The 23,954-nt window shown below is 36.1% G+C and overlaps 2 protein-coding genes and 1 pseudogene across 3 annotated transcripts; 1 reads left to right on the top strand and 2 right to left on the bottom strand.

Moving 5' to 3' along the window:
* Positions 1-1,341: 1,341 nt before the first annotated feature.
* LOC120190830 (endo-1,4-beta-xylanase 1-like) lies at positions 1,342-5,978 on the bottom strand. Of its 2 annotated transcripts, XM_039193863.1 has the most exons (8): positions 5,614-5,978; positions 5,401-5,527; positions 4,940-5,289; positions 4,694-4,853; positions 4,022-4,371; positions 3,683-3,860; positions 2,930-3,466; positions 1,342-2,618 (listed from the first exon to the last, which is right to left on the bottom strand). In XM_039193863.1, exons 1-8 carry the CDS (start codon positions 5,964-5,966, stop codon positions 1,503-1,505), a joined length of 3,171 nt encoding a protein of 1,056 aa, XP_039049794.1. In that variant the 5' UTR covers positions 5,967-5,978; the 3' UTR covers positions 1,342-1,502. The 2 variants fall into 2 exon arrangements, with proteins under 2 accessions (XP_039049794.1, XP_039049795.1); XM_039193864.1 differs by lacking the exons at positions 4,940-5,289; positions 5,401-5,527.
* A 1,269-nt stretch (positions 5,979-7,247) lies between these two features.
* Positions 7,248-10,906, bottom strand: LOC120190938 (annotated as a pseudogene).
* Positions 10,907-13,789: 2,883 nt separating this feature from the next.
* Positions 13,790-23,719, top strand: LOC120191091 (putative lipase ROG1). Its single transcript, XM_039194092.1, is given in 11 exon segments — positions 13,790-14,134; positions 14,137-14,218; positions 14,304-14,371; positions 15,845-15,915; positions 16,121-16,390; positions 16,654-16,814; positions 22,032-22,087; positions 22,260-22,312; positions 22,394-22,520; positions 23,414-23,511; positions 23,620-23,719. Coding segments are annotated over 11 exon segments (1,188 nt in total). The 5' UTR covers positions 13,790-14,004; the 3' UTR covers positions 23,692-23,719.
* The last annotated feature ends 235 nt before the right edge of the window (positions 23,720-23,954 follow it).

Raw genomic sequence — 23,954 nt, forward strand, 5'->3', positions numbered from 1 at the left:
TTCTTCCCTATGCACTGTTCTTTCTAGTATATGCACTCGCTTAGAATTTCATTGCCATGATTTTATTACCATCGACTCTTTCCATTCCACCTTCCAACTTTACTACTACACGTTTCCCCTATTATGAAGCAACACGAGACTAATAGAAGATGCATGTGGATATGATTAAAATCATTATAAGAATCAAGCCATTTGTCCTCTTACATATCTTTACTTTGTATTTAAAAACTATAAATAATAAATTAGACGTATGGTATTTATTGAATTATTACTAATATGTTAGACAATACGCGCTGAGAATATAAAAATCAAGTAATTTAAAATTTTATCTTCATTTATTTTCGAATCATATCAAAATTTTAATATATTTTGATAGATATAGAAAGACTTTTTCTTCTTCTTTTTGTCCAATTAAACGAATTTGAATCTTCAAGATCACAGAACGATGGGTCTATTGTTGATTCTAGAGATATCCATATATGGTAGAGAATGTCACAATAGTACAAATTAGTGATAGGAGGAGCTGGTGAGCCTATCAAATTGATTAAGATGGTGGTATGTTGTTGGTTCTTATTCCCCCAAAACTTCAATCATTTTACATGGTACCTGTTTAGTTTTTTTGGGGGGAAATATCATAAATTGTTACAGAAAACACATCGTATGAGACTTCCAATTGGATATTTAACTGAAATGATGGTAGAATCCAATCCAAAATCAATTAATGGTCCCCATTTAGGCCGAGAACTTCCGTTTCTCCCGCCTAACTTTCTCCTTTCCTCTGATTTTTCAACCTCATTGGAAAGCTTGTCTAATCATACCTTCCACTTCATCTCTTTCTCCTCATATTTCTACATTCAGTCATTTCCTCCTTTGTTTTCTTTACTCACTGAACAACAACTTTTGTTTCTGTCTGAACCTTTGGGTCTTGTCTGAACTGTATATGCTAATTCTGGCTTGAAACTCTTCCTGGACCCGGCCTTTTTGCACAGTGGAAGGATTGGGCTGAGTCAGTCTTTCTTTCAGCTGCCTAATTTCTGATTCTGGGAGACAAAAAGGTGAAGCAGGTTGATTATACTTGTATTTCATTGGCTGATGATAATGAAAGTTTCTCGAGGGGGATATACATGTAGTCAGCATACTGGAAAAGGACTGGGCTGAGTCAGTCTGTTGTTTCACTGTTTACCTGATCAATTCCTTTCTACGATTTGATCTCAAACTAATAAAATTAAAGTGTGTTAGGCTTGGACCACATTTTGGAATTATGTATATTCTAGTTTTCTTTCCCCAGTTAAATAGAAACAGAGAAGAAAATGAGAAACACTTTTATTTCTTTTACCTGTATGTTACATTGGACATGACACCCATGTAATTGATATTCTTAATAACAAGATTTTCGATGATGACGCATATTTTTGGCTTTACATAAACAATATTGGATGATCCATGAAGTGAAGGATGCTAACGTTACCTCATTTGTTAGGTCTATAGCAGCCAAAGAGAATTTACAGATCTATAGACACAACCAGTGGGGAGTCACCCTTGTCGACAACAAATGTTTTCGAAACCTTGTCAGATTCGGTTTCGATTTCCACAACATATGTCCCATGGAAGCCTCTGAATTCGAACTGTCCTTGAATATCGATACGTCCGTGAGCATGAGACAACCACTCTTGTTTAAGAGCAAGAAATATCTTACCAGTTTCATTGATCTCACCTTCTGCATCAACCAAATGTGCATTGTCCCGGCTCATGAACAATTCCCAAAATCCCCACAGCATTACACCCTCTACGGCAGGATGTGCAAAAGCTTCTCGAAGCATAACTTCCAAATCCTCCCCTCTAACGTGTTCGTTGACGGAGGACACATCGAGCTCTGTGAACCAGATAGGAAGACCAAGAACACCTAACTTATCCAGGGCATCACTCACAATGGGTCCTACTGGATTATCAATATGTCCTTGAATTCCGATTCCTCCAACAGGGGCACCTTGCTGCTGGAAATCAAGAATTTGTTCGATATACTTTTCGGGATATGATCTGGTGTCACATCCATCTTCAACATGATAATCATTCACAAATAAGGTGGCAGATGGATCAAGCTGATTTGCAGTCTTAAACATGTATGCACGTATATCTTTGCCCAACCGGTCTTGATAAAATGACCCATGCAACATCTCGTTGTTCACATCATAGTGTCTGAACTTTCCCTTGTAACGTGTGAGAAGGCCTGTTAGACGGTTCTGAACAGCAGTCATCAAGTCCTTTTTGTTCAATGCTTGAATCCATTGCTGGACTGTGGACTGTACTTCCCAGAAAATACAATGACCTCGGGTTTCTATTTTATGGTCTTGGCAGAAAGCCAACATATCATCAGCATCTTTGTAGTTGAAATTTCCTCGTTGTGGTTCTGTCCAATACCACTTCAATTCATTTCCAAAAACCGCCCAGTTGAAGTTTTTCAGAAAGAAATCAACAAAATCTTCATTATCTATATTGGTTCTGTTAATGCAAGACCCTATAGGGAAGCTATTTTGTGTTTGTGTGACTTTCACAGAAGTTCCAAACAAACTGCTTGAACTGGATCCTGAGAATTGGAGGATGACATCACGCTTTCGAGTCTACAGGAGACAAACAAAAAGGCTTACGAGTGAGAAGAACTAGGAATACACGAGGCTTAGAGAAAAACGAGGACACCAGTTTGAAGGGAAATGCCTTATCTAGTTAATTAACAGAGAAACCAACCAATTTTCGTGCCATTTCAATTAGGACTAAGCACTAAGCAGTTCAAAATGCATATACCAATGAGGACCCCCACATGGATAAGTTCGACGATGCTTAAAAATATAACATGAAACTAAGTAAAAGAGAAATGGAAATCAGTAAATCAGAATTCTAGAGAAATACTACTGAAAGCACAACTAGATTTTACCATATCAGTTTGCCTAGCCAAATGTTTAAACCTGTCCACGCGATCGACAGGGAAAATCTGAAGTCCGGCAACCATTAAATCAAGACCTGCGGCTGGACCCTGGATATAAACCATAACCTTGGATGGTTGCTTCTCAATTCTAAACGAACCACCAATTTCATGCCATCTACCATCTTTAATCTCAACTTGTCCACCATTGACCCACTGGCCATCCACAGAAAGTGCAACGTTCACATTTTGAGGACCACTTGCTCCGGAACCAATTTGAACCCAAGCAGACACTTGGTATGTCAAGAAAAGTTTCAGTTTATCAGTGATCATCTGAGCTGGCCCCATCCAAGTTTGTGTACGCTTTGTCACCAGGATGTAGCGGCCACTTAAAGGTTCATAGACACCAAGGGAAGCTCTAGCCATTGGAGGAAGTATATGCGGTGAGCCTAATGCAACACTCAAATTGCAGTTACCAAGAGGAAACCATCCATTCGTGCCATCACTTAGTTGACTATTTGTAATTATATTAACTCCATAATCAGGATTCTACGAAAAGAAAGAGTAAAAACACATCAAGAAATCATCACTTGGTTATTTTTAACTATATCGACTTCAGTATGTGGATTCTATTATTAAAAAGTGAATGCTTATATCAATGAGGGTCTTTTTGCAGAAAGCATGCATCGAATCTAAGCATCCGATATCTTCTCTAAAGTATCTGAAAAACAACACAAAGTTCTGAACTGAAATTATTCATCTCACCTCAATAACTGGGGGTGGTGAAGGAGGGATCTTCTCGGCATGTTTTATGCTTAAGACATTGACAAGAATGTCCGTGCCTGGAGGTGGGCCTTCTAAATAGATGACCACTCTTGATTGGGAACCATTTAGTAGGAACTTTCCCTGCAATTGCACCCAATCCTTGTCGGTTGCCTGCACTCTTTTATATGAAAAGAAAGGATCAAGACCTCAGCACCGAAGGAACATATGTGATCTTAACAAGTCAAATAAATCAAATGAAAACTAATGTGTAAATGCTCAGAGATTCCAAGTGGAAAAAACAATAGTTCTAAGGACAGTAAAACAAATAAAAGTACTTACTTGGCTATTCCAATGTACTGTTCGCGGCGATCTGGTGTTTGGACCCATAAAGTGGCTTGTACAGTAGCACTCGTGACATTGTTACCATAAATTCGTACAACAGCCATTACATTATAAGCAAGTTTACGTTGCAGTCTTCCAGTGATTTCCTGCTGAATTCCATTCCAGCTCTGAGTGCGCTCTGTTGCAGATGCAAAAACTTTTCCAGTTTGCGGGACTATCTTCCCATCTGCCATAGAATCATGCAAAACAACCTTGCAGCCTCTTCCAGACCAGTTACTAAGACCATCTACAAATTGAGGATTTATGATGATCTCGTCTCCAGCAATATTGAATCTTTCGCTTGTACTCTTTCAAAACAAAGAGGATGCCAAAGAGACAAAAAAAAACCACTATAAGACGACAGAAACAGGTTTCTCTCCTTTTGTTTTTCACCTTTGCCAGAAGGGGGTGGAGTTAACAAATGAAAATTAAACAATTGATGTACTTTCTTTTGGGTAGTTGAGACTGCTAGATATTAAAATCTAGTCAGCAGAAACAAAAATTTAGCACTCTATGACAGACCAAACATCAGCCGGCTACTTGTAAATGTTTTTGGCATTATGAAAATGAACATGATATAATATTCAGTTAAGAAAAAGAAAAGGATAAAGTGTTGTAAGGCAATGTTACCTCTGACTTGCTTGAACTGGAACAGCTAATAACCACTGAATCAATAAGCAGCTCAACACCGGGAGGAGGCCCTTCCAAATAAAATATAACCCTTTTAGGCACGGTTGATAATGAGAATGTACCTTCCACCATTTCCCATTTCCCCTTTGACACAGAGGTTCTGCAACGACAAAAGCCATTAACAAAAACTTCCTTGTTAAGTTTTGATTCAGAGAAATGTGATGCAAGAAAAATAAAGATCATTACTTTGCGATGAACAGATAGCTAGGTGCTGAACCAAGGTTTACTAGCTTCAAAGTTGCCATGACATCTGTACACACTGAAAGAGGCCCCGGTACTGCAACACGAGCAGAAACCGAGTATGTAACACCCGGGGAAATTCTGCTTGCGATATCTTGCTCCAGACCCTGCCAGTGTTCTGTGCGATCTTTGACAACTGCGTAGTTACCACCTGACTTTGGTGACAATCCCATTGGGTTAGACTCAGCTGATACTACAATGGCATTGCAGCAATTGGGATACCAAGAGTACAGTCCGTTGGAAAAATCATGATTCACTACGATATTAGCAGCTGAATTGGCACTTGGATGGATCATCTTTTGGTTGAAGTTCGGTCATGAAAAGAATAATAGTCAGTTGGGCAATCATAGACTTTCTTGGAATTACAAAAATGAAGAAAAGGATGAAGTGCTGTAAGGAAATGTTACCACTGAATCAATTAGAAGCTCAACACCAGGAGGCGGCCCTTCCAAATAAAATATAACCCGTTTAGGTACGCTTGATAACGAGAATGTACCTTCTACGGTTTCCCACTTCCCCTTTGACATGGAGGTTCTGCAGCGACAAATGACATTAACAAAAACTTACGTATTAAGTTTACTTATAAAGAAATGCAAGGCAATAAAAATAAAGATCATTACTTTCCAATGAATAAATAGCTAGTCGCTGAACCATGATTTTCTAGCTTCAATGTTGCCATGACATTGGTAAACCCCGAAAGAGGCTCAGATACTCCAACACAAGCAGAAACAAAGTATGTACATCCTGGTGAAATTCTGCTTGTGACATCTTGCTCCAGGCCCTGCCAGTGTTCTGTCCGATTTTTGACAACTGCATAATTACCACCCGACTTTCGTGACAATCCAATTTGATTTCTAGACTCAGCTGATACTACAAAGGCCTCGCAGCAATTAGGATGCCAAGAGTCGAGTCCATTGGAGAAGTCATGATTTACTATGATATTAGATGCTCTATTGTCGCTTGGATGGGTCATCTTTTGGTTGAAGTTCTGTTAGGAAAAGAAACAACCACGAAATTTCTTTTGGGTTAAGCTTAAAAACAACAATTATCAAGAAAGCGGTATGTAGACAAAATATTCAGTGAAAGATGAAAATAACACGAGCATGAAATCTAAATGTGATGATAAACAGAAACAGCCAAAATTAAGGAGAATAAAATGAAAATAGATATACATCGAGCCAAAAAAGGAAACCCCAATTGAGGTGGGAATTTGGAAATATAATTAAATATTCTATAGAGTGAAAAAGCGAAGCTCAAATCTCAAGGTTGCCATTGTCAGACTAAATGTAGGCTCTCCATATTTCCTTTTCGATCTCTAAGAACAAACACAAAAACAAAACGAAATGACAATAAAAAAACCCTCAGGTTATCTTGAGGAAACAAAGCAAAAAGATAATTACAGTACCTGAGGAGGACGCTTATGCTTTCGACTCGTGAAGCAGCAAATGGAGAGCCTCATCATTTATAAGGGGCACGCGAGCCTTTATCTTTGCCCCGTTCTGAAAGTGGAGTTCAAGAAAAGCGCGGGACCTGATTAACCCAATCAACCACTCAAACCTTTCCACTCTTCAAGATACAAAAAATGGCTCAACAGTCTGACCCACTTCGCTTTTGTCGAGGTTTAATCCATACAAAACGATCTCTTACCTTCCAATCACAATATAACCTCTATCTTTGCCCCGTTTCCCTGTCATTTTCTTTGTTTTTCTAAACAAGGAATGATTTTGATTGGGATTGAATTCCCCGTTGCTTTTTCTTGCAGATAGAGTTAACCTCCCAATGAGCATTGTCAATGCTTGAATTGGAATAGAAGGTTTAGAAGTGGGGAATCTGTTCATGGATTTTAATGCTTATTATTAGAGCTTGTTTCATGAATCTTAGATTTCAAGGCAGTATTGATTCTTTGCAAAGTTAGGCAGGAGGGGTTTTTAACTTTGCTGTAAAAACCTTACACGTCCTCCTCTAATTTCACTTCAAATCCTAGGCTACACCACTCTAAATTAATAGGGGACAAAAATCACCATATTATTACAAGCTAAATAACATTGTTAACAAAAGGATTAAATGAAGTAAAAGACTGTTCTTTTTGTTGCTTATTTATCCTTCAGATTCCCAGTTTTCCGAAATGCATTCATTGTTCATAGGATATTATTTTTGAAATTATTACTTCATTGAATGAACTTTGGGTTTGGAATGGCGTGTTCCTAGTAACAAAGAACCTTTCTCTTTGTTTCGAGATAAATGTTCGGTTGGTGAGATTTCTGACTCTTGACCTATTAGGTGGACAGACAAGTAGAAACTATAAGTCAATTGTAATCGCCAAAGGCGACTCTCCCTTGTCAACAACAAAAGTTCCGTTGATCTTTGTGGTAGGTGAATTGATTTCTATGTTGTGTGTTCCGTAAAAGCCTCGAAATCTAAATTCTCCTTGTGCATCGATATAACCACGAGCATGAGACAACCATTCTTCCTTAAGAGCAAGATACCTCTTACTGGCAGCATTGATCTTACCTTCTACATTCACCAGATGTGCGTTTTCCCTGGACATGTAAAGCTCCCAAAATCCCCATAACATTATGCCTTCCACTGAAGGATGAGCAAATGCTTCACGCAGCATTACTTCCAAATCGTCAGCTCTAATAAACTCATTGGCGGATGACACATCGAGTTCTGTAAACCAGATTGGAAGACCGAGAGTTCCCAACTTATCTAGGGCAGAACTAACAATCGGCCCCACTGGATTGTCAATGTGCCCTTGAATTCCAATGCCCCTACAGGAGCACCTTGATGTTGTAGATCAAGAATTTGGCGTATATACTCCTCTGGTGATGATCGGACATCAGATCCATCCTCGATGTGATAATCATTAACAAAAAGAGTAGCAGATGAGTCCAGTTGATGAGATATTTTGAACATGGTTGCTTGGATATTTTTACCCAACCGATCTTTATAAAAAGATCCATGCAGCATTTCATTATCAACGTCATAGTGCCGAAAATTTCCCTTGTAACGCGTGAGAAGGTCTGTTAGACGGTTTTGAACGGCAGTAATTAAACCACTCTTGTTAAGCCCTTGGACCCATGGTTGTATAGCATATTCCACCTCCCAGAAGATGCAGTGACCTCGAATTTCCAAGCTGTGATTCTTACAGAATTCCAAAAGCTCATCGGCATCCTTGTAGTTAAAGTTATCTTGTTGTGGCTCAGTCCAGGACCACTTTAATTCATTTCCAAACACAACCCAAATGAAATTTTTAACTAAGAACTGAACTAAGCCCTCATTATCTATGCTGCTTCTTGTTATGCATGAGCCAAAAGGGAAAGAGTTCTGTATTTGTTTGACTTGCACGAAGGCACCACTGGCATTGATGGCCTCTGAGCTGGAGAACTTTAGTATAAGATCACGCTTACGTATCTGCAATGCATATAAAAATGAGTTTGTGATATTCCGTTGACATTATAGTTTGTTATTAGATGTGATATTCAAGATAATTAACAATGTAATGTTTGCATGTAATCAATATGAATAAGGTACATGATGCCACATCTTCAATCACATTATCAATTTCTAAACCAATTGATGAAGAACATAAAAATGTAAAAAGAACTAAAGCATAAGTGTAAAAAAATTACTTTTATGTAATGTTCTAAATACTGGACAGATTCATAAAGGATGAACTAGAACTAAGAAATTTTATTGACATGTCACATCTAATTGATACCCCAAAATTTTTTGTCTAAAAACAATCAAATTGATTAAGCTTAGCAGAAGGCAATCAATGAAACTTGGGGCATATTCTAATACTCTCCAGACCAGCATATTGAAAATAGCTTTTCAACTTGTACCCACTTTGATTAATAACCATGAAGATGAGGTTGCAATTACCTTATCAGTTTGTTTTTTCAAAAGTTTAAACCTTGCCTTTAGATCAACAGGGAAAATCCAGAGTCCAGCAACCATTAAGTCAACACCAGCTGCAGGACCTTGTATGTAGACCATAACATTAGATGGTTGCTTGTCTATTCTAAATGATCCCCCAACCTCATGCCAACTTTCATCGTTAAACTCAACCTGGCCTCCATTGACCCAATTCCCATCGACACTAAGAGCAACATTGACAATCTGAGGACTAGCAGATCCAGAACCAATTTGACCCAAGCAGACACTTGATAAGTCAAGTAGAGTTTCAGTTTGCCACTGATCATCTGCGCAGGACCCATCCAAGTCTCTGCACGATTTGTTACACGTATGTACCGTCCGCTTAGACACTCCTGAAATCCAAGGGAGTTCCTTGCAATTGGAGGGAGTTCAATTGGTGAACCAAATTCCATGCTTAAAGAGAAATTGCCAAGAGGAAACCATCCATTGATGCCATCATCAAGATTGCTGTTGTCAATTATATTCACTCCAAAAGCTTCATTCTACAAAAACCCAGAGAGAAAAACCTTACAGTAATTAAAAACCAGATTTAAAATTTAAACAACGTGCAAATAAAATTACAAATATCACAATATTATGTAAATATCACCTGTGTATCAGTGTCTCATATATTTATACATGTAAGACTATCAAAAGACTTAAGATGTCTCAGCTACTTGTTTACAAACCTTCATGAATGGTCGAAGTGAATGAGGAACCTTCTCAGCATGCTTTACAACCAAACTATTAAAAAGAATATCAGTTCCAAGAGGAGGACCTTCCACAAATATAATTACTCTTAAAGGGGAACCATTAAGGAGAAATTTCCCCTGTAACTGCACCCAGTCTTTGTCTGTAGCCTGTACACTTCAGAACAAACTAATTTTGTATTAGAAATTTGAGGAACTGTAAAAAATAGTGACAATTGAAATACCATATGATGAAATTCATATATGATATATATCTCAAATGATAAAAGCTAAACAGAAAACACAGACGAATGGACGCATGGCATGATATAACGTACCCAAAAAACGTTATAAATTCTTGTAAAAGCCAATCACATAATGCTTTAAAATTGTCCACGGAAGATGCATGAGTAGTGGCAAGTACATACTAGAACGCAATACAATACAAGAGAGCAAAAGACACATACATAGCTATTTTAATGTATTGCTCATGAATATCTGGATTCTGAACCCATAATGTGGTCTGTATATTAGCATTGGTGATATTGCCACCATATATCCGAACAACCACCGTGACCTCATAAGCAAGATTTGGCTGCACTCGACCTGTGATCTCCTGCTCGATTCCATTCCAGCTCCGTGTACGATTTGTAGCAGAGGCAAAGAACTTTGAATATAGAGGAAGGACTTTTCCATCTCCCATTGATTCATGAAGAAGAATATCGCAGCCCTTGCCAGACCAATTACTAGGGCCATCCTCAAATGTAGGATTTAGAATGATGTTATTGCTTCCGTTGGCATGATGGCCTGCTCTTTTACTCTTTATGCACGCAGAGGAAACTATCAATCAGAAGCAAATACCCCACAAACATATATGCAAGAAGCATGCCATAAGTCCCTCGCTTCTTCAGCTTAAGTAGTATTATATAGGTAAGGATGGAGTAACTGAAGAATTCTCTATATGCATTATAGTATAATCGACGTGGTTTCCTACCATAAAAAAGAAAATGCTTAAGGATTTTATGATTTTTTGTGTATTGGCATTTTGACATTGCTCTAAACACACTTAACGACTTTCTTAAGTATCCAATAGTAAGGATTACCAGCTAGATGATCACTATATTAAACGGTCGAGTAACAAGCATGGAATTATGGGAAACGGGAGTAATACCTGATTGATGACGTGAAGTGATGGGTTTGTCTCAAATGCCTGTAAATTTGGAAGATAAGCAGATTCTACCGGGAAACCCCAATGCAAAACCAAAAGGAAAACATGGAAAAGGAGGGAGAAAAAAAAGATCCCCATGAAAAACTGTGAAATGGAGCTGAATTTGGAAAGGTTCCATTTGGCATGCAAAAAAATGGAGAGGAGAAACATCTAGAGTTCTATAAGTTGATTAAAGAATGCTGAAGCTGAGTCAGAAACGAAGTAATGCGTTATGGAAGATAGAGTTTTAAATTAATCAATGAATGAAATAATTCAAACATGGAGTTGCAGAACTTTTTCGTTGTTGAGACTAGTTTCACCTTAAGCTCTGTTTCCACTGTTACATGAGCTCGGCTCTTAGCGAGTGACCGGCACGTGAGCACTTGTCGTTTCCTCGGCCTTTAAAAGTTAATAAGGCCTATGGCTATGGATCAATTGATGTGCCCATGAGGCTTTGCAATTACCATCACATTGTTTTATGGATTGGGTCAACGAGTTTCAACAATAGTACTGTATTTAGATTGATTTTAAATACATATATTTTATATGATGAATTAATTCAACATCAAATTAATTAATAATAGTAATAATTTTAGTTTGATTTCTTATTCTAATTCATTAATTTTAAATTCTAAATTGAGTTAAAATAATATATATATATATATATATATATATATATGTATGTATGTATGTATGTATGAATGAATGAATGAATGAATTTATAGCTATAATCATAATGAAGAAGTGATAATACAAAATGCCATATCGATGAATTAAGCTAATTCGATAATTATAAAATTAAATATTTATATTATTTAATATTTTATAAGTAAAAAATATTAAAAGTTTATTAAATTTGAATTTCCTCATGTAAAGTGGTCATGAATCAAATTTGACAATTTGCAATGTCCACAACAGCCATTTAATTTCTAGAGGAATCATAAAGTTGTTATTGATATTTTATTGGTAGAATAATTTAGTTATTTGCTTTTACAATACTATTCTTTTGAATTGTATAAACAACTAGGTGGAATAGAATTTTATAAAGTTGAGAGAAAAAGATAACACGGTTGAAAGATTCTCATATATTTTGGTAATTCTTTGAAGAGTCTTGATCCTGCCATTTTTAAAATAATATTTATATAAAGTAATTAATATTTTGTACAATATATACAATTTTCCAATAAGTACAACCAAATGTTTTACATGTTATTATTATATTTTTCCCTTCCAATCTAGGATGATCACGGGTCGGTTTGGGCCAATCCGATCCGACCCGAAAATTTTATATCATTCATTCGATTCGATCCGACCAAAAAATATATACCTTCTACCCAACCCAATTTTTTGAGAGAAAATTCGAACCCGATCGGACCGACCCAAATAAAAAAAAAATATTTTTATTCAATAAAAACAGTGACTTAATTGAAAAAAATAATATATAGAGGGTATTATTGTAATTATTCTAAACATATAAGTAAAATTTATTTTTCCGGGCCGGGTCGTTATTTTTTACCCTAAATCCAAATCCGACCCTACCCAACCCAAACCCATTTTTTAAAAATCAACCCGATCGAGTGATTCGGGTCTAATGCTCATCCCCATTCCAATCAGTACACGTCAACCTTTTAGGAAAAAAAGAATGATACCTTACATAAACAAACCAAAGTATATCAAAGGGAAGTTCACGTGCGGTAGTTTAATATACGGCTAAGAAAAACGTTACCGAAAATATTATTATTTTTTAACATTTCCGGTAAAAAATTAACTAAAATTATTATTTCTACCGAAATGTTATTATTGGATGTTTTAACAGGTTTGTTAACATATCCGATAAAACTACTTAAAACATTATTTTTTTCGGAAATATTAATATTGGACACTTTACTGAAAATTAAAAACATTAATGTTTTAGGTGAAAAAAATAATGTTTTAGATAATTTTTTTACCGAAATATTAAAAAATAATAACATTTACAATAACGTCTTTCCTTAACCATATATTAAAACTGTCGTATATAAACTTCGGTATATCATGATCGTAAGTTACGTACATGTACGTTTAATGCTCGTTGAAAAGGAAATTATTATTATTTTTCTATGGAAGGAAAGCAAAAAATTAGAACGGAAAAAAATCAATTGGAGAAGAATTTATAAAAGTTTCAAATGCAATTATTAAAATACACGGTACGTTATTTAAGTCTATAATGACATCTCGATTAAAGTCACCCTTGTATAGGGCTAAGAATTTAGAACATGCAAATCAAGGACTCTGTGGTCGTATACACTAGTACGGATCTAGAAATAAAAAAATGAGATTCAAAATTTTAATACTTTATTTTAAAAAAATTTGGGTATGCAAATTTTCTTATTTTTTTCTATTCCTATTAACAAATTAAACTAAATTTAATACTTTTCTCAAAATAATAGGTGTGCAATGCTCCCAACATCTTTCCCTGATATGCACATCTTGCACGATTTCTCAATGTTCTACAAGTCTCCTATGAAAATAATATAAAAAAAGGCCAACATATTAAATCGAAAATTATAATATTTATTTAATTTAAATATATTAGAAAAATATTATCAAAAATAAACTCGTTTTAAGATCTCTGTACATATAGAATTAAAAATGTTAATGAAACGAAGATAATTTTAATATTGTAAATTGTGAAAATAAAATGATTTTTAAATTTTATAGTTTTGTTAAATATGAAAAGAAGATTCCGCATCCATCCCACTCAATTCATATCCGGTCTAAAACCATAACCATTTCATAAAGAGGAGGAAAAAATGGTTAAATCTCAATTTAAGACTGGGCGAAGGCGTCATGCGTCGGCGATTCGTAACTAGTCAAAAACGTTGAAACTCAGAAAACAACGGCAAGACTGGAGCCCACGGACGCTTTTATCTAGAAAGTCCGTAACCGTAACTATTTAAACAGCTATCAACCCGTTGGTCGCTTTCGTAAAACTCAGCAGAGTATTTGTATTCACTCCTTTTATTTCGCAGCAACGGAATCTAATACCCCCTTCTTTCCATCCTTCACTTAAAATCCAGCTTAATTATCTACTGTCTCTCCATATATATTTTCTTTTTTTGGTTTTGTTCTTTTATCTCTGTATTTTTAGCTTCAATGACGGAAATTGAGGAAATTCTAGAAAAGTGCAAGAGAAGGAAATTATCGATGCAAAAGAGATGAACGATGAAAACAAGAATAATAATACAAACAGGGCCAAGAAGCTGTCTCAGAAGAAACAGAAGAAGAAGAGAAGATCACCGAGTTTTGCTAGATTTGGATGCTTGAAAGTGGAAACTGGCGAGGATGGGGCGTTGTTATGGAAGTCCAGTTTTCAGAAGAGCGTAACCATCCTTCTCATCTCGTTGTCATGGTTAATGGCCTCATTGGCAGGTTGATCCCGAATTATTATTATTATTATTATTATTATTATTTGTTTAAAGCTGCTTGATTGATTTTTGAATTAATATTTGTGCAGTGCTCAAAACTGGAGATTTGCAGCAAAGCAGTTTTTGAAGAAGTACCCGGAAGATGTTATTGTTCATTGTAAGCTATCTTGTTCTTTGAGTTTTGTTTCTTAATTTTAATCTTCGATTACACTGACAACTGATTAATATCAATTTAATTATTTTAATTATCATTGTGTATATTTTCAGAAAACAATGAAAAAAGAAGAAGCTCTATTACATCTAGTCATGCAGAGCTCTAAACGAAGAAAGCATTAGAATCAAATTCAATAAGTTTTGATTTGATCTAGTTTTATTGGGTCAAATTTTTTTTAAAAAAATTAGGTTCGGGTTCGAATGGGCTGAAAAATATCCAATCCAATTTGACCTGAAAAAAAATAATTTTATTTTATATATTTAGTGATAATTGTAATAATACACTCTATATATTATTTTTTTCAATTAAATCACTATTTTTTATTAAAAAAATAATATTTTTATAAATATTATTATTTTGGGTTGAGTTCGGGTCGATGGATAATGTATATTTTTTGGTCGGGTTTGAATCAGAAGGAGAGTGTATAATTTTCGAGTTGGGTCGGGTAAGCTAGAAACCCGACCCAACCCAACCCGACTCATATCCATCCATATTCATGAACCGTTTTAATATTTATTTAATAAATTAAATAAGTACAAACAAAAAATTAATTTGTTAAATGAGAAGTTATCATATTCTTTATAAATTAGTTTATCAGTTTATTTAAAATTGACTTTTTTTATTATAAAATACACTTAAAAATATTTGTATTTATTATTTTATTTATAATATATTTATTAATAATTATTTTTATCAATTTTATATCTAAAAAAATGTACGGGCCTAAGGGATTTGACCATTTTCGGTCTAATGTTAATTTAGCTCCCTATAAGTTTAAATGTCACATAAACTATTTTTGTCTGTAAAATATGAATTTAAATACTTAGTACACCTTTGCATTTTTTAAATTAAGTAATTTGACCTTTTTCAATGTTTGATCCTAATTTTGTCGGTGATGAACATGAAACGTACAAACATATAATTTAAATAAAAATATATAAATATATTTAAACATCTTACTGATATGAATCTAACACAAATGAAACTCAAAAATAAATAAACAAACATAAACAGAAATATTTCATTCAAACTCAGTTTATTTACTACTCTGATTACATTTCTAGTTTTTAAAATATCTTTCTAGTACAAGACAATTCGTAGTATCAACTAGTAACTTCAAGGCAAATTTATAGTTCAGAGTTTGGACTTTAGACCTATTAGGCCTTATAAGTAGGCAAGCCTCATCTTTTATTTGATAACCGAGCACTATCGCACTTAATTTGGACTTTTTCTTTTATGATGGCAACAAATGATTACCTAATTATTCTCATTATATATATCCAAGTCCAACATCTGGATGTCTTAATTTGGTTTCGTCTCTATAAAACCATTCGTAATAATTGATAATTTGGAATTTTGGAAGGTTTTCACGATGAAATAGTTACCGATGGTTTAATGACTTCGCGTATAATGCAGGCAGTGAGCGCAATTCTTTAATGTTGACATTTGATGGTGTGGATGTACAGGGCGACAGGTTAGCGGAGGAGGTATGTTGTGAAACTTTTATGTTAAAAGAACATCGTTTGTATATTCATAATTACAACTCACATTATTTTCTGATGTTGCGAAACTCCTGTCTATATTTGAGAGATAAGTGTTCATTATTATTCTCTATTCCTTTTCTTAATCATTATTATTAAGTCAAATTTAAGGTTGCCATTGCCAATAGGAGAATGATGTTGTGTTTTTCAGGTTAAATCTGTTATAAGCCGTCACCCAAGTGTTCAGAAGATTTCTTTTGTTGGTCATTCATTAGGTGGCCTTGTAGCAAGGTACGCAATTGCACGGCTTTTTGAACAAGATCCCAGTGAAGAAAATTCTCAGACAACTGGAGATTGTACAAATGATCATTTGGGAGATTCATTGCCTGAAGGGAAACTCAAAGGTAACATTGCTGGACTAGAGCCAATGAATTTCATAACTCTCGCAAGTCCGCACCTTGGTTCTCGGTGGCATAGACAGGTAGTTCATTCACCAGCTTCTTTATATGTGATAAGTTAAGAAATGCTAAAAAAGATGCTTCAAATGTTATCATTTTGTTTTCTTTTGCATGATATTTGATGATGGAATGCATATTTATTAAGTTAAAAGCAATCTTCAAAAAGTTCTGACGTAAGATTTCTAGTGTATACATTGAAGAATACATATGTATGTTTGCATGTTTTTTTTAGTTTTTACCTTAAAGGTAGGTAATATTTTCCTTTCGGTGGTCTTGCATTATTAAGGTTCCATTGTTTCATGGCTCCCATGTGCTGGAAAAAGTTGCAGCTCGCACATCATGGTTTCTTGGTAGAACTGGGAAACATTTGTTTTTGACCGATGGAAAAGATGGAAAACCTCCTATTCTTCTGCGGATGGCCAGTGATTGTGAAGATCTTAAATTTATGTGAGTTTTCATGAGCTTCCTGTTGAAAGTCCAAGTTAATTGTCAAACTTGGGGCACCGAAAGTGCACAATTAATGGCACCAAAAAAAAAGTAGCCAATAATTGTGGAAAAATTTGCAAGGGTAAAATTAAACTTTTAGCCCCTTAGACTTTAGGGTATTTACAAATTAGTCCTTATGATTCAACTATAAATACCCTAGCTTATTTAGCTTCAAAACATCCCAAAACATTCTAGCTTTCTTCCAATACTAGAGAGAATTTAGAGAGTTTCTTGAGAGTTGTTTTCTCCTTTTTATCAAGAGAGAATTATCATTGTTTTCTCCTTGGTAGATCGAGAGAGGTTGTAATTCCTATTTTCTCATAGTGAAATTCTTCTACCGTTGCCCGTGGTTTTTACCCTAAATTTTTAGGGGTTTTCCACGTAAATTTTGTCTATTTTTATCTTCATTTTTATTTTCTCAAATTATCAGTTACGATTTTGCTCTATCCGATAGCCGTCTTTCGCAACAATTGGTATCAGAGCTAGATTAGAGTGTGTAATATCTGCTTATTGTCTTTGTGGTTGCCACCAAAAGGTGGATCATCCAACATAAGAAAGTAAGAAGGTATTACCCATTCTTTGAAGGTTCCAGAGAACTATTCACGATAGTGAAATAGTGGGAGCTATCCGTAATAGAAGCTATGACAACGAAATTTGATATTGAAAAATTCAATGGGAGAAATTTCTCACTGTGGAAATTGAAGATGAAGGCCATCATGAGAAAAGACGGGTGTCTAGCGGCTATCAATGAAAGGCCGGTGGATTTTGCAGATGACAACAAATGGAACGAGATGGACGGAAATGCTATGGCAAACTTTCATCTAGCATTAGCAGATGAAGTATTGTCAAGCATCGAGGAGAAGAAGACAACTAAGGAGATATGGGATCATCTCACCAAATTGTACGAGGCCACATCGTTGCACAATAAAATTTTCCTTAAAAGGAAATTGTACACTCTCCGTATGCCAGAATCTACTTCAGTGACAGAGCACTTAAATACACTGAACACCTTATTTTCTCAGCTTACATCCTTAAGCTGTAAAATAGGAGAACAAGAACGTGCTGAACTTCTACTTCAAAGTCTACCGGATTCGTATGATCAACTCATCATCAACTTGACAAACAATAATGTCACCAGTCTAGTCTTCGATGACGTTGCAGCTGCTGTTCTACAAGAAGAAAATCGGCACAAGAACAAGGAAGACGGACAAGTAAATCTGCAACAAGCAGAGGCATTGACAACGATGAGAGGGAGATCAACAGAACGTGGCCAAAGCAGCAGTCACAAACATGGTAGATCGAAGTCGAGAAGCAAGAAGAATTTAAAGTGCTACCACTGTGGAAAGAAGGGTCACTTGAAGAAGGATTGTTGGAATCTCAATAAAAACTCCAATCCACAAGGCAATACCGCAAACACTTCAGATGATGGAGATGCTCTATGCTGTGAAGCGTCAACCACCGTGGAAGGAAGAAAACGATTTGCAGATATATGGCTCATTGATTCAGGAGCAACATATCACATGACCTCAAGAAGAGAATGGTTCCATCATTATGAACCTGTCTCAGGAGGATCTGTTTATAGTTGCAATGATCATGCCTTAGATATCGTTGGCGTGAGAACCATCAAATTGAAGATGTATGATGGAACAATTAAAGTTGTTCGAGATGTGCGGCACGTGAAAGGCCTGAAGAAAAATTTATTATCCTACGGATTGTTGGATAATAATGCAAGCAAGATTGAAACACAGAAAGGAATCATGAAGGTGTTCCGTGGAACGCTTGTGGTGCTGAAAGGCGAAAAGATAGCTGCAAACTTGTACATGCTGAAGGGAGAGACTTTGCTAGAAGCAGAAGCCTCTGTTGCCTCATGTAGTTCAAATTCTGCAATTCTATGGCATAAGAAACTTGGACACATGTCAGAACAAGGAATGAAAGTCCTTGTGGAGCAAAAGCTACTTCCCAACTTAACAAAGGTATCACTTCCTTTGTGTGAGCATTTTATAACAAGTAAGCAACACCGGTTGAAATTCAACACATCAAATTCTAGAGGCAAAAGTGTTATAGAATTGGTTCACTCTGACGTATGGCAAGCACCAGTCACATCCCTAGGCGGAGCAAAATACTTTGTCTCATTTATTGACGACTACTCCAGGAGATGTTGGGTGTACCCTATTAAGAAGAAGTCAGATGTGTTTGCAACTTTCAAAAACTTCAAAGCGCGGGTGGACTTGATTCTGGAAATAAGATCAAGTGTTTCAGAACAGATAATGGAGGAGAATACACAAGCGAAGAATTTGATGACTTTTGCAAGAGAGAAGGCATCAAAAGACAGTTCACAGTGACTGACACTCCTCAACAAAATGGAGTGGCAGAGCGGATGAACAGAACCTTGTTAGAAAGAATACGAGCAATGTTGAGGGATGCAGGCCTAGAAAAATCATTCTGGGCAGAAGCAGTCAATACCGCCTGTTATTTGGTGAATCGAGCTCCATCAACTGCAATAGAGCTGAAGACACCAATGGAGACGTGGACTGGTAAACCAGCTGATTATTCAAACCTCCATGTATTTGGAAGTATTGTGTACGTGATGTACAACTCCCAATAAATCTCAAAGCTGGATCCAAAATCCAGGAAATGCAAATTCTTGGGGTATGCTGATGGAGTCAAGGGGTATCGCTTGTGGGATCCCACTGCCCGCAAAGTGATCATCAGCAGGGATGTTATCTTTGTAGAAGATAAGCTACAAAGAAAAGAAGACGATGATAGCGCTGAAAAGTCAGAGACTACATATATACATGTAGAAAAGGAGGTTGAACAAGGAGATTCTTCTGAAGCAGAACCAGCACATGATGAACAAGAACCAGAGAGTTCTGAAACTCCAACAACTCGTCAATCAGATCGTGTGAGAAGACGTCCCAATTGGCACTCAGATTATGTTATAGAAGGTAATATTGCATACTGCCTTTTAACAGAGGACGGTGAGCCATCAACATACCAAGAGGCAATAAACAGCTCAGATGCTTCACTATGGATGATGGCGATGCAAGAGGAAATCGAAGCTCTTCATAAAAATAATACATGGGACCTTGTGCCATTACCACAAGGAAGGAAGTCAATTGGTAACAAATGGGTCTTCAAAATCAAGCGAAATGGTGACGATCAAGTTGAGAGGTATCGTGCAAGATTGGTGGTCAAAGGATATGCTCAAAAAGAAGGTATTGATTTCAATGAAATATTTTCTCCTGTGGTTCGACTAACAACAGTTCGAGTAGTTTTGGCAATGTGTGATACATTGAACTTACATCTAGAGCAACTAGATGTTAAAACAGCTTTTCTTCATGGAAATCTTGAAGAAGAGATTTACATGCTCCAACCTAAAGGTTTTGAAGAAAAAGAAAAAAAGAACTTGGTTTGTAGGTTGAACAAATCTCTGTACGGTCTAAAGTATGCGCTGAGGTGTTGGTATAAGAGATTTGATTCCTTCATTATGTGTCTTGGATACAACAGACTTAATGCAGACCCTTGTGCTTATTTCAAGAGGTCTGGTGATAACGATTTTGTTATATTGTTGTATGTGGATGACATGTTGGTTGCATGACCCAATAAAGATCATATTGAAGAATTGAAGGCACAACTGGCTAGGGAATTTGAAATGAAGGACTTGGGATCAGCAAACAAGATTCTAGGGATGCAAATTCACCGAGACAGAAGTAATAGGAAGATTTGGCTTTCACAAAAGAATTATTTGAAAAAGATCTTGTCACGATTCAGCATGCAAGATTGTAAGTCAATTTCTACCCCTCTTCCTATTAACTTCAAATTATCCTCCAGTATGAGTCCTAGCAGTGAAGAAGAGAGGATGGAGATGTCTCGAGTACCGTATGCATCAGCAGTGGGAAGTTTAATGTTCGCTATGATATGCACAAGACCAGACATTGCACAAGCAGTGGGAGTGGTTAGTCGGTACATGGCGAATCCAGGCAAAGAGCATTGGAATACAGTGAAGAGGATCCTGAGATACATCAAAGGGACCTCAAATGTTGCATTATGTTACGGAGGATCAAACTTACTAATCAATGGTTATGTAGATTCTGACTATGCAGGGGATTTGGATAAAAGCAAATCTACTACAGGATATGTGTTTAAAATTTCTGGTGGAGCTGTAAGTTGGGTTTCAAAATTGTAGTCAGTCGTGGCTACGTCCACAACAGAGGCAGAATATGTAGCAGCTACACAAGCCAGTAAAGAAGCAATTTGGTTGAAGATGCTATTGGAGGAGCTTGGGCACAATCAAGAGTATGTTTCTATGTTTTGTGACAGTCAAAGCGCCTTGCATCTAGCAAGGAATCCATCATTTCATTCAAGGACAAAGCACATATGAGTTCAATACCATTTCATTCGTGAAAAGGTGGAAGAAGGGACGGTAGATATGCAGAAGATTCATACCAAAGACAACATAGCAGATTTCATGACGAAGGCGATCAATACCGATAAATTTACTTGGTGTCGATCCTCTTGTGGCCTGTCAGAAACGTAAGCAACATGATGGTATAAGGTAGAAAGAATGGTGTAAAGATATGATTGTTCCAATCAAATCTTAAGTGGGAGATTGTTGAAAGTCCAAGTTAATTGTCAAACTTGGGGGCACCGAAAGTGCACAATTAATGGCACCAAAAAAAAAGTAGCCAGCAATTGTGGAAAAATTTGTAAGGGTAAAATTACACTTTTAGCCCCCTAGACTTTAGGGTATTTACAAATTAGTCCTTATGATTCAACTATAAATACCTAGCTTATTTAGCTTCAAAACCATCCCAAAGCATTCTAGCTTTCTTCTAATACTAGAGAGAATTTAGAGAGTTTCTTGAGAGTTGTTTTCTCCTTTCTATCAAGAGAGAATTATCATTGTTTTCTCCTTGGTAGATCGAGAGAGGTTGTAATTCCTATTTTCTCATAGTGAAATTCTTCTACCGTTACCCGTGGTTTTTACCCTAAATTTTTAGGGGTTTTCCACGTAAATTTTGTCTCTTTTTATCTTCATTTTTATTTTCTCCAATTATCAGTTGCGATTTTGCTCTATCCGATAGCCGTCTTTCGCAACACTTCCTGGATTTGGTTACAGCATGTGAGAGCTAATGCTGAACTACGGACTTATAGCTGTATGTTTTCTATAAACTGCAGGTCTGCTTTGCAGTCCTTCAGGCGTCGCGTTGTTTATGCAAATGCAAGTTTTGATCGTATCCTTTTATCCTGCATATATATAAGTTGATACTGTGGTTGTGCTTTATCTGTTAATTGATTCTTGAAGGAAGATTTAAATAGTGGATCTAACTGTAATTTGGCATTAGGAAAGGACTTGTTTCTCATTCCTACCATTCTGTCTGTTTAAGTACTTGACACCTTTCTTAGATATTGTTGGGTGGAGTACCTCTTCCTTAAGGCGTCGAGATGAGCTTCCAGAGGTTACCACGAAGCACCCCTTTTTTTGGCTTTTATCACTTGCCATAAAGTTAATTGTAATGTGGGTTTTTCTTGAATACCAGATTAAACATATTCCAAGAGGTGACAAATACCCACACGTTGTAAATGTGGAGACAGGAAAGACTGATACTCTTGATGAAGTCCCTTACGAGGCCAAAATCAATGGAACTGAGAAGATGAACATGGAAGGTTTGCTTCTTGATTTTATGTTATAAATTACTAATCAAATCACTTTCTATTACAATTTTTTGGAGATCGTCTTAATCCTCTTTCACTGTTTTTTTTTTGGGTTGTTGACATCTTATTTCTTCTGTCAGCCTCTTTATTTTTTTCCCTATGATCTGTCAGCCTCTTTATTTGCTTCTAATTTGGATTGGAAAACTTAACCACGATTTGTCATACAATTTTCAATAGTTTATAGTCTCTAGAATAAAGCTTATGGTCTAGCGTTAAAGGAAGTTCTACAGGTGTAAAATCCAAAGTTGAAGAGTGTCGTTGAAAATGATTAAATGGCGAAAGTGATCCTCCTCTGTAAAGGATCACATGTGCTTGCTAGTTTCCCTATAAGCTAATTGAAAAGGCAAGAAAGAGAAGAGGAAGAAGTTATTCTTCTTCCTTGATTTGGTTGTTTTTAATCTTTGAGCATAGGAACATTTAAAAAAATGAAAGCAGGGGATGAAATAGCCGAAGCAGTTCTTCTACCTTTTTCAGTTAAAAAGTCCTTGCAAGCTATGTTGCTCAAACTACTTATTTTTCTTGAAGTATTTATGTCTGGCACTTGTAGACTGTACTGGTGCATTTTTGGACATGGTATTAGAATATGATCTTCCCCAACCCTCCAAGTTCATGGAAAAACTTATAAAAAATTGAAAATCTCATGTCAAACACATCTGTATTCGAGAATTACATCGAATCAAGTTAGTTACTTTCAATTTTCTTAGCATGGAAATTCTTTTTTATGCTGGAAAGCTGCAAAATACCTCATCCATGTCATCTTTAAAGCTACAAGTTGAGGATAAATAATTGAATAGCTAGACATTTCCCAGTTGACGCAATCTTCACTCATTTTATAATTATTGCAGAGGAAATGATCAGAGGTTTAACAAAAATGAGCTGGGAACGTGTTGATGTATACTTCAAAGGAAGCAAACAAAGACTTCTTGCACACCTTGCCATTCAGGCAAGTGTATCCTTTACCAAATCATTGTTTTGGACGTAGAATCAGATGACCTTGATGGTTACAATCCTTCTCACCCTTTTCTTTCTGTTTTACCATCATACTCTTCAGGTGAGAAACTCTTGGTTTAATTCTGATGGAGCTGATGTAGTCCAACACATGATCGACAATTTTCTATTGTAAAGGTTGCCGATTTGTTTTTATTACTATATGTAAATTACGAATAGCTTATTTGGTCCAATGCGGACGTTGGTTGGAGGTTGGAACTCCAAAGATTAATTTACTTTTGCAGGTTTTGAAAGTGGGGTGTCATTAGCGTTAACCTAACACAGAAGAAGATGGTATCCCTATATGTCGTGAACGTGTTAGAACATTTGCATGTATATTTATATAGCATTTAATAACCGTAGGTGAGCTACTTGTGTTGTGAAGATGGATTACTTGCC

The sequence above is a fragment of the Hibiscus syriacus genome, unplaced genomic scaffold, assembly GCF_006381635.1.
Source record: "Hibiscus syriacus cultivar Baekdansim isolate YM2019G1 unplaced genomic scaffold, ASM638163v2 tig00116964_pilon, whole genome shotgun sequence".
Lineage (NCBI taxonomy): Eukaryota > Viridiplantae > Streptophyta > Magnoliopsida > Malvales > Malvaceae > Hibiscus > Hibiscus syriacus.

Excerpts from the sequence above, each read along its gene's own strand:
- LOC120190830 (XM_039193863.1), bottom strand. The coding sequence starts at position 5,966 with ATGACCCATCCAAGCGACAATAGAGCATCTAATATCATAGTAAATCAT. Across the intron at positions 5,290-5,400 it reads AGCTTCTAATTGATTCAGTG|ATGATCCATCCAAGTGCCAA; the intron begins GTAACATTTCCT and ends TTCAACCAAAAG. Across the intron at positions 3,861-4,021 it reads CAGTACATTGGAATAGCCAA|AGTGCAGGCAACCGACAAGG; the intron begins GTAAGTACTTTT and ends TTCATATAAAAG.